At 35.7% G+C, this 17,705-nt stretch overlaps 1 protein-coding gene across 6 annotated transcripts; it reads right to left on the bottom strand.

The window, feature by feature from the left end:
- Positions 1-1,250: 1,250 nt before the first annotated feature.
- LOC106765277 (sulfate transporter 1.3) lies at positions 1,251-8,718 on the bottom strand. Of its 6 annotated transcripts, XM_022782110.1 has the most exons (16): positions 8,369-8,718; positions 8,209-8,264; positions 6,735-6,865; positions 6,098-6,457; positions 5,912-5,960; positions 5,605-5,812; positions 5,319-5,493; positions 5,145-5,210; positions 4,936-5,049; positions 4,629-4,745; positions 4,415-4,541; positions 2,874-3,160; positions 2,599-2,789; positions 2,115-2,200; positions 1,942-2,018; positions 1,251-1,857 (listed from the first exon to the last, which is right to left on the bottom strand). In XM_022782110.1, the coding sequence occupies exons 4-16, from the start codon at positions 6,431-6,433 to the stop codon at positions 1,714-1,716; spliced, it is 1,977 nt and encodes a 658-aa protein (XP_022637831.1). In that variant the 5' UTR covers positions 6,434-6,457; positions 6,735-6,865; positions 8,209-8,264; positions 8,369-8,718; the 3' UTR covers positions 1,251-1,713. The 6 variants fall into 6 exon arrangements, with proteins under 6 accessions (XP_022637831.1, XP_022637832.1, XP_022637833.1 ...); XM_022782111.1 differs by lacking the exon at positions 8,209-8,264; XM_022782112.1 differs by lacking the exons at positions 8,209-8,264; positions 8,369-8,718 and adding an exon at positions 7,205-7,256.
- Positions 8,719-17,705: the final 8,987 nt, after the last annotated feature.

The raw sequence follows: 17,705 nt of genomic DNA, 5'->3' as shown, positions 1-17,705 counted from the left end.
TGATTAAGTGTATGTTAGGATTTAAATTCTTTTAATTTAGTTTGATATTACAAACTCGGAGAGTTACTCTTGGAAGTTATAAGATCGGTGGTGGTAAAGTTGAAAAAGGTGGAAGAGACTATATATAGATGTAATGAGAGTTATAAGGTCATTTTTTAAAAAAATTAAATTTAGACGTAATATTAAAATGGATGTTGGTGTAATATTTTATAGTTTGTAACAAAACTAGCATGAGTCTAATCTCAAAAATTTTGAAGTGTATTGTAGCGCAATTTACTTTATATAATTTATAGGCTTCAAGTCAATTTAAAAGCAATGAATTAAACATAATTTTTGTTTTTAAATTATTGTAAGAAATTGTTCTTCTCCAACAAATAATATATAAAATATTTTTCATGTAAATAAAGTTTCATATAATGATATTTTACATAATTTTCATAAGTTTAAAAATGAAAAAAATTATAATTTAATTTTACGAAAATAACTTTTCATAATAGTTTGAAAAGAAAAAACCTATTTAACCCTAACAAAAATTCTTAACTCTTATTGGTGCGTGTCATGAAGCTTTTTAACATATAATGTTCACATCCTAAAAAGTAGGGTTAAATATGTTTTTATTCCCTATACTTTGGGGTGATTTTGGTTTTAGTCCATTTTCAAACTATGGTACAATTTAGTCCTTTAAATTTAGAAAACTCTTGTTTTAGTCTTTTTTACCAATTTTTTTTTAACTTTATTTGTTGTTTCAAACACGTTTCATTTTAGCATTTGGATTGTTTACACTGTTTGACACATTTTTGCTTCAATGTTAAGTAAGAAACGTGTTTGAAACAACAAATAAAGTTAAAAAAATTGGTAAAAAAGACTAAAACCAGAGTTTTCTAAAGTTGAAGGACTAAATTGTACCATAGTTTGAAAATGGACTAAAACCATAATCGTCCAAAAGTATAGAGAGTAAAAACATATTTAAACCTAAAAAGTATGGTTGCATTATGAATGTGGCTCATTTTGCGACCTTGTTCGACAAAGAAAAGATAAAATCACATCGAATCTAGCTGTCATTGAAAAAAGAAAATAAAAATAATGTACCTGCTTCATTAATCTTGTCAATCCAAACCTCACTTCTACAAGAATTACAATCACAAAATGGTAGAAAAAGAGCAAATTTGGAAGAGACAATGGCAAGTTTCCCTTGTGAAGGTGTAATTGTCATTCAGCACATGTAATAGAAAATAAGAGCATTTCCAAGGTATCACACTGGACCTTATAATACAATAGAAGAAACTTTATATAGATTCCAGCGAAAATCCAGTGCTGAGTTAATGCTGGTTGTAGTGCAAAACAAGCGCACCTTTATACGAATCTTTCTTATTTTCACTTAGAGCAATGATAAACATACATCTTGATTTTGTTTACACATATTATACACATTTTATAAACATATCATTTTTGTTCTTTCTGTAAGTATATATATTAAGTGTTGATGTAGCTTTCTGGTGAACATGAATAATTTTTCTTTCACTTATAGGATAGGGACCCCAAAAGCACTAACTAGCACAAATTTACGGGCAATTTGTAACGACTTTTTGTAGTGACCATCTCTTGAAAAGCTAACTCGGCTGAAAGCCAGAGGTTGATCTCTACCATCCCCACTTCATTTCTTCGCCTCATTTCCCTAACGATGGCAAAATCACATTTTCAAAGTGTTCTTCTTCAAGGGTCCTCAGCCAACTTTGGAGAACAGTATGCAACAGCCTCTGCAACAGTGAGGAAGATCTTGTCTTCACCAAGCAAAGCAGCAAAGTTTGATGTGTGTAGCTTGTCTATTACTATTGGCCCAGGGTTTGCCAGAACAAGCTGCTCAAAGTTGTCCTTTCTTTGGTAAGATATTTGCCACATGATATCATTTAGAATTGTTACAGTAGATGGTTTGATGATTACCTGAACATCTCTTTTCTGAAGACTTCTAAATAATTCTTCAAGTGCATGGATGCCGCTTGTGTCTATGTCAGTGACAGCTGCAATGAACACACTTTAAGAACAATGATATGAAATTTTGTGCTTACTATAAGAAAATGGGACAAGAAGAAGGAAAAAAACAAATGGACACTCACGTGACATCTCTACCATCAAAAATTGGATTCTTGTTTGGTAGTCTACTTTCACTTGTTCTTCCTCATCCATCAGCCATCTTAATATCCTGCAAGAGAAAATTAGTCAATGATTGGCATAAGAAATACGTTTCAAAATTACCAAAACAAAGAAATAGGTTATGAGTGAAGTTATCATTTTAGAGTCATATTGTAAATAGTAAGAGAGAAACAATTTAGTTCAGTAGAATAGTTCGATATTTGATATTGATTGTGTTATTTTCCTGGTAAATCATTGAAACTTCATACAACATGTAGAATGTCTAGTATCCCTGATATTTTCAGAACAATATAACAATTCTCTGATCACTGTTTAGATTATTGAGACAAAAATTCAGTAGTGAAAAACTGTATCTGATGGATTCTTTAATTTCTGTTGTATATAAATGCATGGATAACAGTTATAGACGGTTAGAGCTTGGAAAGTACAAAGAAGGAACAATTTTACCTTTCTTTAACATAGTTGGAGTTGGAAAAATATATTGCAGAATCAACTCTGATGATGAGTACACCAGGAACCCTTGTGGCTTCAGGGTATTGTTGGATGTTTCTATAGACTGTAGTCCTAGGGATCTTCCCCAGAATTGCAGTTCGTGGCCTAGTAACTTGTAATAGGATCTTTGCAAAGGATATAGAGACCTACCACAACAACATCTAAATTAATATTACCTACCAGAAACATATTAACATTATGCAGCACAGGATAACTGTTTTAGTACTTACTGCAATTAAAAGTCCTATCTCAACTGAGGCAAAAACAACTCCAAAAAATGCTCCCATGCAAGCAACAAAGTCAAATTTATCAATCTTCCATATCAAAATCGCTGCTTTATAGTCCACAAGGTTGATGACAGCAGAAATAATGATTGTAGCAAGAATGGCATTTGGAGTGTATTCGAAAAGAGGTGTGAGGAATTCCAAGGTTAAGAACACAACAACAGACATGACGATATTAGATACTGCAGTTTCGCAGCCAGCCATGTAGTTTACTGCTGACCTAGAGAAAGAACCTGTAGATAGCAAGAGATTAGTCTACAACCTATGAAAAATTAGCACAGAATTCATGATTGATTATGAAACATACTACCATAAATTTATTAGAGTAAACAACACTTTATTCCTTGGACTTTCTCCTTTCTTCAAATAACCCTACCAACCTTTTCTCTTGTAGTTACTTAACCCTTACAACCTTGTTTTATAATGAAAATAATTAATTTTTCAGATAACTTTTAACATCAACACAGCAGTTCATGTTACACAACTTCTTTAGGCTGCATTCGAACGAGGAATTTTGAAATTTCAGAGATTTTTTAAGTGTTTGAAATCTGAATTACTTTTCTTCAAATTTCCTTCAATTTTTATATATTTTGTTCAATAAATCAATTTAAATTTATTAAATTTAACATTCTTAGTTTGTATGACATTTAATTTCTACAAAATGAAAAACTAATTTTAAATATATACTTGAGTGATTGAAATTTTAATAATAAACTTTATGAAAAAAAATATTAGTCAATTTTTAAATATTTTCTAGTTAAAATATATAAAGTTTAATAATTTAAAAGTACAAATTCTGACCTTTTTATTTCGATGGACATTAAGAAGACTGATGTGTACTAAGAAAAAGAAAGAAGAAAAGAGAGAAAAAATAAGGGAAGAGAGGACTGATTCAGAGGAAAAAAAGGAGAAAAGAAATATTATGGAAAACGAAAAGAGAGTAAAAGGTGAGAGTATTTCAAATTCTTACTTTGTTTATTTGAAGGTATAATAATTTAACATTTTACAATTTTAAGCAATCAAAACTTTCATATATTTCTACAACCTCAAATTTTTCTTAAATTTTTTGGTCCAAATAACATATTTCACAACAAAACATACAAAATTCTTTCAAAAAGGAAAAGTTCTCACATACAAGTACCTTCTCAACCTATCCCATAAAAATTTGTTACCGTTTGAAGGGGGTTAGGATGAGAAAAATGTTGAACTACCATTGAAGTAAACCGAAAAGTTAGTTATATATCCAGTTATACCAAATTTTAAGTGGGCTAACCGATAGCAAGAAACAATGGGGATATTTTGGAATAAGTAAAACACATGGGGATAAAGTGTAATTTCCCAAATAATGATAATTTCTCTTCTCCCTTTTTCATCATCTTTATTATGAATTATACGCTTATATCAACTAAAAGAAAAATATTATAATTTCTTTCATTAGCTGTGACCACATTTATGTTTCTTACAGCAAAGAATATATTTGAACTAACCGGTTGCCACATAACAGGAAGTGAATGAACCAACAACATTCATAGCACCCAATGCCACCATTTCTTTGTTTCCATCCAGTTGATAGTCCTTCATGGAAGCAAATGTTCTTCCAATTGCTGTAGCTTCCTGATGATAACCAAAATGAAAGAGTTCATAACAACACATAAAAGTAAATGAAAAAAATATTCTTCATATGAGGATATTTTTGCTTACAGTCAATGCTATCATGCCAGCCACGATGCCAATTCTGAAACCTTTCCCAAGGTAATCACCAGTAAAATAAATTTCCTTCACAGATGAAGGATTGATGCCACTGTTTATGTGTTTTACCTTCACACATCAATAGAAAAGAAAAAGCTTTACCACTATCGCAATTAGTTATTCCTAGCAACTTAGTACAGTTTTCAATCAGCATTTTGGAAGAAAAAAGCATTATTATATTAGTTTTCATTTAGTTATATGACTACAGTTACAATCTCCTATATTTGGCATGAGAAAGGTAATAAATATATATACTTACAATTGCAACACCATGCTTGTCTGCACCTGTTAAGTATACAAAAAAAGTAGAGAGAATAACAGATATCAACGGGGCAATTGCTGGCACCCAGAAGAATCTCGTGTTCTTCTTTCCCTGATCCACGTATCATCATAAAATAATGAGAAGATAATTTACAATCTTCATAATCTGTTTCGGGAATATATAACCAGGTGAATTAGTGAGCTTACAATATACTTGGCAAACAGAAGAAGAGCCAGAAAAACAGCTCCAATTACTATAGTTTGCCAATTCCACTGCATTATGAAAGATACTGATCAGTTTTAGTGTTACATGCATCTTCAGAATAAAACTTCAGTACTAACTTTTGTGTGCAGGTCTAGAGAGGAAAAGAGAAAGCATACACCATGATGGGCTGATGACAGAACTGAGTACATCACAGAGATAACATCAGTTTTCTTTGTGAACTTCTGAATCCCAAGGAACCCCTTAAGCTGTTGAAGGGCAATTGTGATGGCAGCTCCCCCCATAAAGCCAACAATTGCAGCATGAGATAGGAAATCAATCAAAAATCCTAATCTGATCAAAAGATCCACCAACACCAAGGTGAATTAATAATAGAGCATTTCATTTGGATGATGGTAGCACTAGCACATGTACAAACATCATGTTAGGAAGAAAGTGTCATACCTTAAAACCCCAAGTGTTGCTTGAGTAATCCCCGCAAAGAAAGTGGCAGTAAAAGCAAGTCTTCGATAGTCTATTGGGTTAGCGATAGGATCAATCTCACTCTGAAGTAATGTCCCCAACAAGAGAGAAACCACTGCCACTGGTCCTATTGCAATGTCACGAGAACTACCCATGACAGCATAAATCAGTGGTGGAACAAAGCTGGAGTCTGTAAGAGATATAAGAAAAGAAACAAGATCACAATCCAATATCCAAAGAACAGCAAACACATTGGGGAGTTGAGCTGTTAATGAGAGATGAGTCTTACATAATCCGTACTCTGGATCTAAATTTGCAAGCTTTGCATATCCAATGTCCTGTTTTTCAAAGAAAATATTACAATCCAAAATCTTCAGAATGGACTAAGAAATAGGAATTATAATGCTTTTATACTACGATATATCAGTCCATTGTACTTTAAACGCTAAAAATGACCATTTTATTGAAAATTCACCTGAGGAATGCAGAGACTTGCAATAGTTAGACCAGCAATGAGATCTCCTCTAAGTTTTGCGAGATTATAGGTTCGCCCCCAACTAAGTATGGGGAATATGGCCTCAATGCCAAGGATCAGCTTCCGGGACTTAGTTTGATCCTTGAACGACCGTAGTGGATCATCTGCGAAAAATGTTTCTTTTACAGTGGATTGGAATTCCCTGAAAAGGTTTTGCCGCGGAGGAATTCCAACCTTGTGGACATAAGGTTCCTGACCATGTGAAGATGACAGACTTCTCACATGTGTCTCTTTTGTTTCAAGATTTTCATCAGCTGAACCACCCATTGAGGACATCAGCAATGACTTTCAGCTGTAACACTGGGAGAAAATTTTATATCTGAGTAATGGAACAGTTTAACTGCAGCATTGAATCACAATAAACATATATTGTTCATGTTGAATTCAAGACAGCCTCCTACAAGGATACACACTTTAATTCTAGTAGATTTTGCTTCTGAAGCATACCATGATGCTTGCAGCTCCAGTGTTCAACCCAAAAGAATCAGACACATGAGGTCCTATGGGATTTGAGGTGTACACTTATGATAAAGTGACCACACTAACTGAGCAATAACTAAATAAAATGTTACCCAACCTGATTAAAGGGAGAGGACGCACAGAGAATGGTGAAGTTCACTGGTTGAATAGTTAAAGACTTCTTGAGCAGAAATACTGCCGTGAAGCTAGTTCGGATTATATTTGTTCAAGTCAAAAGCTAAAGTCAAGCTGAAACAGAAAACGTACCACAATAAGGTATGAACCAGAGTCAAATGCACGTCAGTGTTATACATGATTAAGAAAAAGAAAATAAGCAACAATAGAAGAATATTAAATTCCAACCAGACAATCCATGAATGTTAATTCAGTTTCGCATGTAACAATCACTAGTTTGTTTCGTAAGAAGAATGGAGGAGAAGAAATATATAGTATGAGAAGGTATAACTAGCAGCTACTACAAATTAGTATAATATTATTAAATTATGACAACTTGCAATGGCTGGTGCTTACTTCAAAACCAACGATTCCAAAAAGTAAAAATAGAAAGAAGTTGAATGCGGTCCTTACCAACTAGGTATAGAATAGAAGTCTTTATGTTGGTTTCCTATGTCAAACATTAATATTGGTTTAATCACAACGAAAGCGTGGGGTATATTAGGACAACAGCATGTGGGATATAAACTAAAAGAATCTGACAAATCAGTTTGGAATTTAGGAAGTTGATGATGAAATTTATTATGAGATAGGTGTGATTGTGAATCTTCAAATTTATCTTATTTTTACATATAAAACCTTTATCAACCAAAAACAAAATGAGTCGTGTGACTCAATTAACAACACCAGCTGAGTCAGTGGGAAGGACTTAAGTTGAAATACGGAAAGAATTTTTCTGTAAATCTTTCAGAAATTTCACATTAAATCATATTATATTATATAAGTGAAATAAATCTCATCTTACAAAATGGTTTCTTGAAGTTGAATTAAACGTAAACCTGTCCTCAACTAAGAATGAGATACCTCAAAATTCGACCCCTAAAAGATTAAGCTCTAATTACCATGAGAAAAAACCAAAAGGTCATGAAACTGTACATACAAAATAAGTTAACCAAAGACACATTAAATTTTATATTTTGTCTATAGACACATGATTATCAGATGTCTTCTGTTACTGTTAAGTAAATATCAAGGTTATTCTTTCAAATGTTATTCTCGAGAGAAAGAATAAAAAGGAATCAAATTCTTAAACCTTAATGAAGTTCCAGAACAGCATTGGAAATAAAAAAATTGCAAGCAGAATCATTTTTGACCGTTCAACAGAATCATCACAATCTACCATCCAATAAAAAAATATGAAGTAAGATACACAATCCTTAACGTGGCGCCACAACATTAAACTTTTAGTCTTCACTTTATGTAAGCACATAGACACAACGGAGAGGAATTGGACACCTCCTTCAATGAGAACAAGACAGAACCAAAACATGACCTTTTTTCAAACCCTCAAGAGCCACTAAGTGTCTATTCAAAAATCATAACGAGTTTGAAGAATAAAGTCCAACTCAAAAATTAACCTCTCTTTCTAAACTTCTCACGCAAGCCATTGAAAGTGGAGGATCCCAATCTCACCCTGTCACAATTTCGTCGAAGCACAAAGTAAAACAAAACAGAAAAGTGACGAAAAGGGGAAAAGGTATATATTTATATGTATCTCTACACATAAAGAGAGAGTACCCGGAAACAGTCATAGCTTGGTTTTCAATTCTCCACAATCGATGGTTCTCGTGTGTCTTCACCAAAAGACTCGATTTTATTTTTGAAACTTTGAAAACCGTCAATGAAAAGTGGCACTCAAATTAAAGAAACTGCGTAGCCCAATCCCTGTCCAGGTTCTATGAACATTATATTAAAGGATTTTCCATTTTGTTCTCCAGCCAGGTCTTGTTTGGTTGCGAAAATTAAAAAAACGAGAAGAGAAAAAGGGAGAACGAAATGTGACATGGCTTTAAGAGGGAAAAATAAATTGAGGTTTGAATAGCTGGTTGTTTTCATGCATAAAACAGAGGAAATCTGAAAAGGCCTTTGATGTTAGAATGTTTATTAATGTCTAACGTAGGTGAAGTAGAAACCGATGTAGAGTACATAGTTAGAGACACGCACTTGTTTGTAGGCTGTGGGCGTAACCATTATTGAAAAGTCAAAAGTGCAAAAGACTCTTCCTTTGTTTTGCGTACGTTTGGTGATGCTTCTTTGGGTTTCGCGGGTGGCCCTACACGTGCAACACTGTAGGAAAATGCTGAATGAAGCCGCTTTCACGATCACATTCGTTGTGCTTCCACTTCGCAAGGAGATACCAGTTGTTTCTATTTTTTTTCTACGTAAAGTAGTAAAGTACAATGGTTTTATTTATATCTTTCTATATAGGGATAGCATTTATGAACTCATATCTAATGTCATAAACAAGGATTTGAATCGGGACTTATATTGGGATCTCGTGCATTAATTTTGAAATAATTCTTATCAACTTTCCGAGATGAAATGTCGAGACCTTTAATTGTATTAAGATAGTACCATTTTAAAAATTTAATTTTAAAGTTTGGTGAATTAATAAAGAAGATCTATATATATTATTCTTTAACTATGATTATTAAGTAATATATAATTTTAAGGTGTATTAATAAACCTATAATTGAACAGGGCTGGTAAAACAAATCAGTCTCATCTAGGGATGGCAACGGGTCGGGTCAGGCACGAATAGTGCCTACTATTGACAAATTGGCAAGCGTACCAAACCGTTCAAGTAATAATAAAATGGTAAGTCTAAGTATCGTTTTCCCAAGAGACTCACGGCACTAAACTGTTGTGCTTTTGCTTAACCAATCAAGACTATAAAAATAATATTTTGGGATTTTTATAAAGTGCAAAAAAATAAACATGAATGCAATTTGAACAATTGAGGTTAAACACAAAAGTGGATGAATGAATGGAGTTGTTGGGGGTTTACAATTTCATCTAATTCGCTCTCTCTTACATACTACCCTTGAATATTAGATTGATTAATTCAATTGTTATGCGACTTTCTTAGCCTCCCCTTAACCCGATCCCTCAGCGAAAAGGGCCTAATATTAACTACTGGCTTGTTATCCCTAGCCTCCCCTAGTAATTAATACCGCATTATAAACATAAGTTAGCGCAATTGATCGTCCTACCCCTATCCCTAGGTGGTATTGCAAAATCAAGAAATTACTCACCAGTTCATGTCATTACTGTACGTCCCCATATCAATAAAGACAAACATCAGTTACCGAATGAGTTAAACGATAAAGGCCTTAAACACAGATGATAACCCAACAATAATCAATCAAAACATATGGAGACCATATAAATAATCAAGAGTTTCAATAAAAGAGAGTATCAAAAGATTCAATTGTTTCCCCCAACAACAATAGGGTTAGGGTTTAGTTCACCATTGTCATGATGAATCTAGATGAAGAATGGAATGAAAGAGATACAAACCCTAAAAAGGAGAAAAAGAGAGTTGTCACCATCTCCAAATCTACCCCCAACAACAATAGGGTTAGGGTATCAAAAGATTCAATTGTTTCCCCCAACAACAATAGGGTTAGGGTTTAGTTCACCATTGTCATGATGAATCTAGATGAAGAATGGAATGAAAGAGATACAAACCCTAAAAAGGAGAAAAAGAGAGTTGTCACCATCTCCAAATCTACCCCAAAGGGGTGAAAAGTGTGTTTCTGTGCCTAAGCCATCAAAAGATACAAACCCTAAGACGTTCTGGCCTTTAAATAGGGCATAAAAATGATATAAAACAAGTCCAGGCCTAAACAGATCATAAAAAATAACATAAAATAGGTCCAGGCCCATCTGACAACCGCCCGACGCCTAATTTCACCACCGGGCGGTTTCCCTCAAGCCGCAGAACCGCCTGGCGCCACGGTCAACCGCCCGGCGCTGGTCAACTGCACTCTGGTCAACTTTTTAGCATTCTGGTCAACTGGTTGACCGGTTGACTTTTCTGGTTGACCGGTTGACTTTTCTGGTTGACTGGTTGACTTTTCTGCATTTTGTTGACTTTTCTACACTCCAACCATTCTTTCAAATCATTCCAAAAAGCTTTATCATTGCCGCCGGGCGATGCGTCGACTCTTCAAATCTTCATTTTTCTGCTCTTTTCTTGAGTCAACGACCTATATCTTTAACTCCATTCTTTACTTTTCTTAAATTAGCTACAAAACAATGCAAAACAAGCATAAAATTGCTAAAAACAACTTTTGACTCTCTTCAGACTCATTTATTGAATTTTGCTTGATTCTAAGCTCATTCTGAGTAGTAAAGGATGTAATTTGGTCCAAATTGACATATGAAAATAACTGTTTTTCAACCTTCATCACCTACCCGTAATCTGATTTGACAAAAAAAAATTCACCCGCTACCCGACCCGCTACCCTCACGGATACCCACTTAAAAAATATCCGCAGATATTTTAAAACCCGCGGATATCCGCGGATACCCGCAAATATTTAAACAAATATATTTTTATAAATTATTAAATATTGACCAAAATCAGAGCAGTAGCATGGCAATAAAAGTGCACGAGTGTCATGAATAAACTGCTCTAGCTTTTAATCCAACATAGCTAACCGACTAAGCGAAGGTCAACCATGCTATCATAATCACGAATTAAGCGAACGCAATACACCTATTCCATCTAATGTGTTCTATACAGATCAATCAACTAAGCGAAGATACAATCACCAATTGGGTAACTAAGCGTATTCCCATTGCAAGAACATAATCAGATTTCATAGTTAGTCAGGCAAAGCAGAATAAACACAAGAACAGTCCAAGAAATCTCAAGGAAACATTGTAATTTTGTTAACGACCAACCAACTAACCTAAGCTATCATCAGAGCTAAATTATCACTACCAAACATACCAGACAGCATAGTGAACAAAAACAGTAAGCCAAATAATACAATAGATAGATATCCAAATGCGAGCTTAAAAGTTAAATGCACATTGAATAAAAAAAAAAGAGCACATTGATAAACATAAAATGCGCTACAATCTAAATCAAAAGCATGAAATGTGAATGGCATAATATAGCTAAGAGAGTGACTTCAATGCAGAATGCAAATTCCAAATAAAAATAAAATTAAATCTCCTGGTGCTACATTTTATCGTGACACCACTTAAAAATGTTAATCAGCACTTCTTTTTCCTATAGCAAAACAAAAACTAGCGTCTTTTTCTAGAAAGAAAACAAAACATGTTTCTCCAAATAATTAAATCACCAGCCGTGTACACTTGTGAAAGCACCTAAATCAACATTTCTTCATATAATAGAATTATAACCGTGCAGCTACTTCTTCTTAAAGAATTGAAAATGAAATGCAGCTACTTCTTCTTGCTGGTCGTGACCTCCTTGTGCATGTGCTGTGTGTTTCCAAACCAGGCCGAGACACCACTCCCTTCAACCAAAATCCCTACATTGTGATGCAACCATGTGCTTCTAAAAATGAAGAATGAGTGAGTCCTCTCCTAGGTGGCGGCAGCTGCCTCCTAAAATCAAAGATGAATGCCCTATTCTCGTTTTTTTTTTTGGGTCGTCTAATGTGGAAGGACGTGTAATGTGGAGTGTAGCCTGGTGTGAAAGCCTACTGGACCGCTTTTTCTCTACTGCCATCACGTGTTGTTGTGTCTCCAAATTAGTTTGTTTCTTTAGCTTGTGCAGTCCGTGTAGGAGCCTCTCCGTGTGCACCTCCCATTACTCATGGATCACATATCTTTTTCCAAGCTGGACCGCATTGTTGCAGCTTGTGAACGTCACACCTTTTCCATTGTGGGTCGTGGAGTGGCTGATGGAATTAAGAACCATGGGCTATTGGCATGGATGAGGAGTGTTGGATTCATCTTGGCTACTGCTGGACTTGTGTGGGATTTGTGCTTCCTCAGCCCAAGTGTGAGTTTATGTTGTGCACCTACTTCCATTTGGTTCGTGTGTCTCTCAATTTCTCATAAAATGGAATGGGTCCAATCACGTGCTTCTTTCCTTGAGTGGCAGGTTCTCGATCCATGCGTGAAGAAGAATCCAAGTCGTGACAGCGTGTAACATTTCTCCAATTGAAAAGCAAATTGTAAAATGACACCGTGCAGCTCCAATCCAGCACCAGCAATGAATCACCCCTTTCCTCTAAAAACACCAATTGTAATCCACTTCTCCAAACCTGCTGGATGTGAAGGTCGTAACGCTTGTTCCTTTAATTTTCTTATGCTTCACTTAATATTCCATGCGCCGTGACACACTTGAGAGCTTTTCTCCAATTCAATACTCATTGTTCATGGGTCTTGCTAGAGGCTAACCAAGTCCAAATAAAAATTACATGCAAGTGGGTGGTGGATGATGTATCTCATTTAATCCTCAAATGTCCTAAATTGTATTTCCAAAATTTTTCCTACAATTAATAATGCAAACAATTAGCTCAGAATATTCAAATTAATTAAAATAAGAATTTCAGGTCAAATTAAGCATAATTAGCAAAAACGGGAAAATATCATACATTTAAACACAATTCCCTGATTAAATTCGGTACAATAAACTAAGTGAAGTCAAGAAAATATTGACTCATCATAAATCAATTCAAATCAAGGGTCTATTGGAAATCTTTTACACACATTACTAAATATTTAAGTAATTCAGCATTTGTCCTATGCTGATTAGCATCCATCTTCTGTTGGATAACTCTTGTCTCCTCTTACTTAGACTCCATCATATGTTTGATTGAAGTTGTCTGTGCCATCTGCTTAGTCATCACCTTCATTGCTAGATGCAACAACTGGTGCTATGTGAATTGTTGTTGTTCTGGATGGGTTCCCATCTTAAATTTGGGTGATTTCTCCAACTTTGGTTATACTTATTGTTTCGGTTGTAGGGTTCAAGACTGAACTCTCCAAGCTTCCTCTGATCTCCCGATCTTCCAACCTGCTTGCAAAAGGCTTCCGCTGATGAACCGAACGGTGGCCTGCAGGGAAATACTCTGACGCTCAAGTCAGCTAGGTCACAAGAAGATCAAAGTGAATATGATTAGACCAAAAGTAATTTACCTGGTTAAGTCTATATTTATAGGCATTAGGCCCCATAATTGGAATTAACTTCCTGTAACTATCTTATCTTCTGTTTCCCTTTATATAATATTCGCCCGTTAAGGCCATTAATTACCTTTCAACACTGCTTTCAATGCTCCTTCACCAGTGCTCCTTCACCGCTCAACCATGTACTCACTTCCTTGGCTCGCGACGGACTGGTCCTTTATTGCCCTTCGCCTCAGACCTGACCGACCGGTCACCTCCTCATACTACACCTATCATAGGATAAATCATAATTATATTGTTGTTGAGATGGTTCATTACATTCAAAGATGTTTGCTGAACATGCTTGAGGAGGTTCGACAACATCCATTCCTATTTCTTACAATGTGGAACACACGTCCATATGATGATCAATAGAAGCACAAATTTCACATAGCTTAGCAGGTTGTGGAGACTCTGCAATATGCATGACCAAGATTACCATCTTAACAAGTTTCCCTTCCAGCTCTTTGTGCTCAACAACACATGTTGCTTCTACTTCACGGACTCCCTTCAATAAAGTCACTGAATTGCCTCTGTTGTCGATTATTGGATGCCATATTCTCTATCGGTTGTCTTATTGAAGTTGGCATTTTATCAATTAAAGATTCTCCTCTCGCACAATATATCATTTTCCTGTCATCAAATTCAAATCCCTCATAAAAATAACGCACAAGTATTTGCTGATTAATTTAACATTGTAGACAAGTTGCACAAGTAGGTTGTTAAACTAAAAAACTTATGTATACTCATAAAATTACAATAACACTAGTGGAAAAAGAGGATTCTATGATAGGCTATTATGATAGGTGAAATCCACCTATCATAATACATTGGTTGGTGGCAATTTTGTAATAAAATTAAAATATATTATGATGTATTTTAAGAAACCTATCATAATAAGTGTAACGGTGGCATTTTCATAATAAAAGTTACATGTATTATAACAGGTAAAGATCACCTATCATAATAAGTTAGACGCGGTGGTAAAATGGAAATTATGGGGAAAACATCTTATGATAGATATTAAAACACCTATCTTAATATGTGCCAAACCCTTCTTTCATTTTACTTTTTTTCATTATAGTCGTCCCTGAGCGTAGCATATTTCTATCGTCTAGAGCGCACAACGTCTTTCTCTCGTCCCCATTTCAGTTCTTTCAATCTTGTCCCGCACAACGTCTTTCTCTCGTCCCCATTTCAGTTCTTTCAATCTTGTCCCGCACAACATTTCTGTCTCTTGTCCCCATTTCATCTCTCCAATCTCGTCCCGCACAACATTTTCTTTCTTTCGTTCCAGAGCACATATCATAGTCGTCGAAACCCTAGATGTCTCGAAGCTTCCACACCGCGCACACTCGTCGAAACCCTAGATGTCTCGAAGCTTCCATGCCGGGCATACTCGTCGGAGCCTTCACGTTGTCGATTGATAACAGATTAAAATACCGTTATTTGATATGTGATTTTGATACTAAAAGCACCCTTTTTCAATCAGAAACTTACTTGACCTCATATTTTCATTAAATTGTGCGAATAAGAGAGTTGAGGTTAATTTTAACTGTTTTATAACAAATTCCCCTTGTTTTAACAGAGATTGAAGCAACATTGGATGAAGAAGTGAAAAGCCATGAAGAAGGAGCTCCAAAGGGGTCAAAAAGACACCAAGAAGGGAGGAAACCCGAAGCCCAGGCGTCAGGAACGAAAAACAGCGAAGCTGCAGATCACCACTGGTCGCCCAGGCGACGGACCCGACGCGCGGGGGACGGACGCGCGTAGCTCAGGCGTCCAAAACTGGCACCCAAGCCTCACAGAACCCTTGATTCACACTTAAGCGAGATCCATGTGAGCGTGATTTCACATGGATCGGGCCCTGATTCTGCTCTGATTTGATTCTTTTGGATCGGGCCGCACTCTGGGACGCGTCTGGCGCTATTTAAAGGACCCTGGGGCTCTAGGTTTTGCATCCCTAGCAGAGAAGAGCATAGCAATACACTCTTAGCCAATTCGTAGTCTTCCATTCTCTCTTTCCTTCTTCCATTCTTCATAGGTTCCCCCATGTCTATGGGGAACTAATTTCTATTTGTTGTTGGGGAATGATGTAACCTTGTAAACTCTTATGTATTTGAATTGATTCTTAATTTCATATGCTTTTTCAATTAATTGTTAGAGTAATTTATCTGTTCTTATTGCTTGCTTATACAATAGCATGATCTGTGATTTGCATGAGTGCTGGGAGGTTCCTTTCAATTCAGGTCTTTGTTAAATTACTCCTAAGGGTTATATTGCTCAGGGATGAGGGTACGAGTCTTAGTCGTCTTAACCTCTTGATCTTTACATCTTTTACCCAAGAATGCTATGAATTGTATGAACTGGTAATTAGGGACAGACTTATTTACCGAGGGATCGGGTTTAAGTGTTTTAGTAAGGGATGTTGGCGTTAATGAATAAAGAAGAATTCTTATATACATGAGAGGGAACTTGGTGAATTCTAACCCCAGCAACATACTCATCTCATAATTATCAACCTCCATTCATCTCTGTTCTCTTTTTCTATTGATCAATTTTACTTTGCTTTATTTTATTCTTTTTGCAATACAAACCATGATCTCTTTTTATATTTAAGTCTTAATTAATCCTATTTTCACACAATTTTTCAGCGCCAATATTCCTCTGGGATACGATACTTGGTCTTAGCATTTTATATTACTTGTGTGACTCGGTACACTTGCCGATTTCCCCCAACAAGTTTTTGGCGCCGTTGGCGGGGACACACAGTTTAAGCTATTCTATTTGTGTGAATCTTGATTAATTTTGGCTTTATTTTATTTTATTTTATTTTTTCCCATTTTATTTTTCAAAAATCCCTAAATTCCATTCTTGTTTTATTTTATTTTTTTTGTTCTAGCAATATTTTCTAGGGTTTTGTGTTTGGTTTATGCAGGATTGTGTTAGAACCAGGAGCAAAATTTCTGAACCTCTTCCTGAAGGGCTTGAGACTAGCAGAAGGCCAAGGATAAGCCAATGGTTGCCCACTCTGAAGGAGAAAGCCATGCTAGACACACTTTGTTAGATTACACCACAATTGTTGGCCCACATCACTTTAACAACATTGCAAGGGTCAATGCTGTGAACATGGAGATGAAGCCTGCTCTAATTCAACTTGTAAAGAGCAATCATTTCAATGGACTGTCTCATGAAAGTCCATATGATCACTTGACAACCTTTGATGAGATTTGCAATACTGTGAAAATAAATGGGGTTCCTGATGAGGCTATCAAACTAAGCCTATTCCCCTTTTCTCTTAGAGGTGACGCTAAAGTATGGTTGAAATATTTTCTTGAGAACAGCTTCACTCAATGGGAGGATGTGGTGGCCCAATTCCTTAATAAATACTTCCGACCAGTAAAGGTAAACAAAGGGAAGCAAGAGATCTCTTCTTTTAGACAAGGCATGGATAAGACCTTGGGACAAGCATCAGAAAGATATAAGAGCTTGCTGAGAAAGACGCCTACTCATGGTTTTGATGAAGGAACAGTAATCCTTTTCTTTCTTGGAGGCCTTGGGTCACAAACCAAATTGGTGCTAGATGCCTCAGTTGGAGGCAGGATCAAATACAAGACCTGAGATGAGGTCTACGAATTAATTGAAAACATGGCTACTAGTGACAATGAGACGCTCAGTGAGAGAGGATTTAGACCAAATGTTCACCAAAGTCCTTTAAGGAAGCAGGAAGGATTTAGACCAGGCCTCCCTATACACGACAACAAAAAGCTCTGGGTGATAAAGGACTTCACAGCGAATGGACTGATAGAGATTGAATCTCCTACCTCTAGGAGAACCAAAAAAGTGAATAGGAAGATACTGAAGACCAGCTGGCATGCTAAGGGAAAGGATGACACCATAATCAAAGATGTAGTTGGTT

The sequence above is a fragment of the Vigna radiata genome, chromosome 6, assembly GCF_000741045.1.
Source record: "Vigna radiata var. radiata cultivar VC1973A chromosome 6, Vradiata_ver6, whole genome shotgun sequence".
Lineage (NCBI taxonomy): Eukaryota > Viridiplantae > Streptophyta > Magnoliopsida > Fabales > Fabaceae > Vigna > Vigna radiata.
The sequence above is the reverse complement of the archived record's forward strand: the minus strand, read 5'-3'. Positions and strand labels throughout refer to the sequence as shown.

What these genes read in the sequence shown, in the direction of transcription:
- LOC106765277 (XM_022782110.1), bottom strand. Translation starts at nt 6,433, where the DNA reads ATGTCCTCAATGGGTGGTTCAGCTGATGAAAATCTTGAAACAAAAGAG. An exon ending in AGATAGGACTTTTAATTGCA is followed by an intron (nt 2,790 to 2,873) that starts GTAAGTACTAAA and finishes TTGTTGTGGTAG; the next exon opens with GTCTCTATATCCTTTGCAAA. An exon ending in TCCAACTATGTTAAAGAAAG is followed by an intron (nt 2,201 to 2,598) that starts GTAAAATTGTTC and finishes TTTCTCTTGCAG; the next exon opens with GATATTAAGATGGCTGATGG.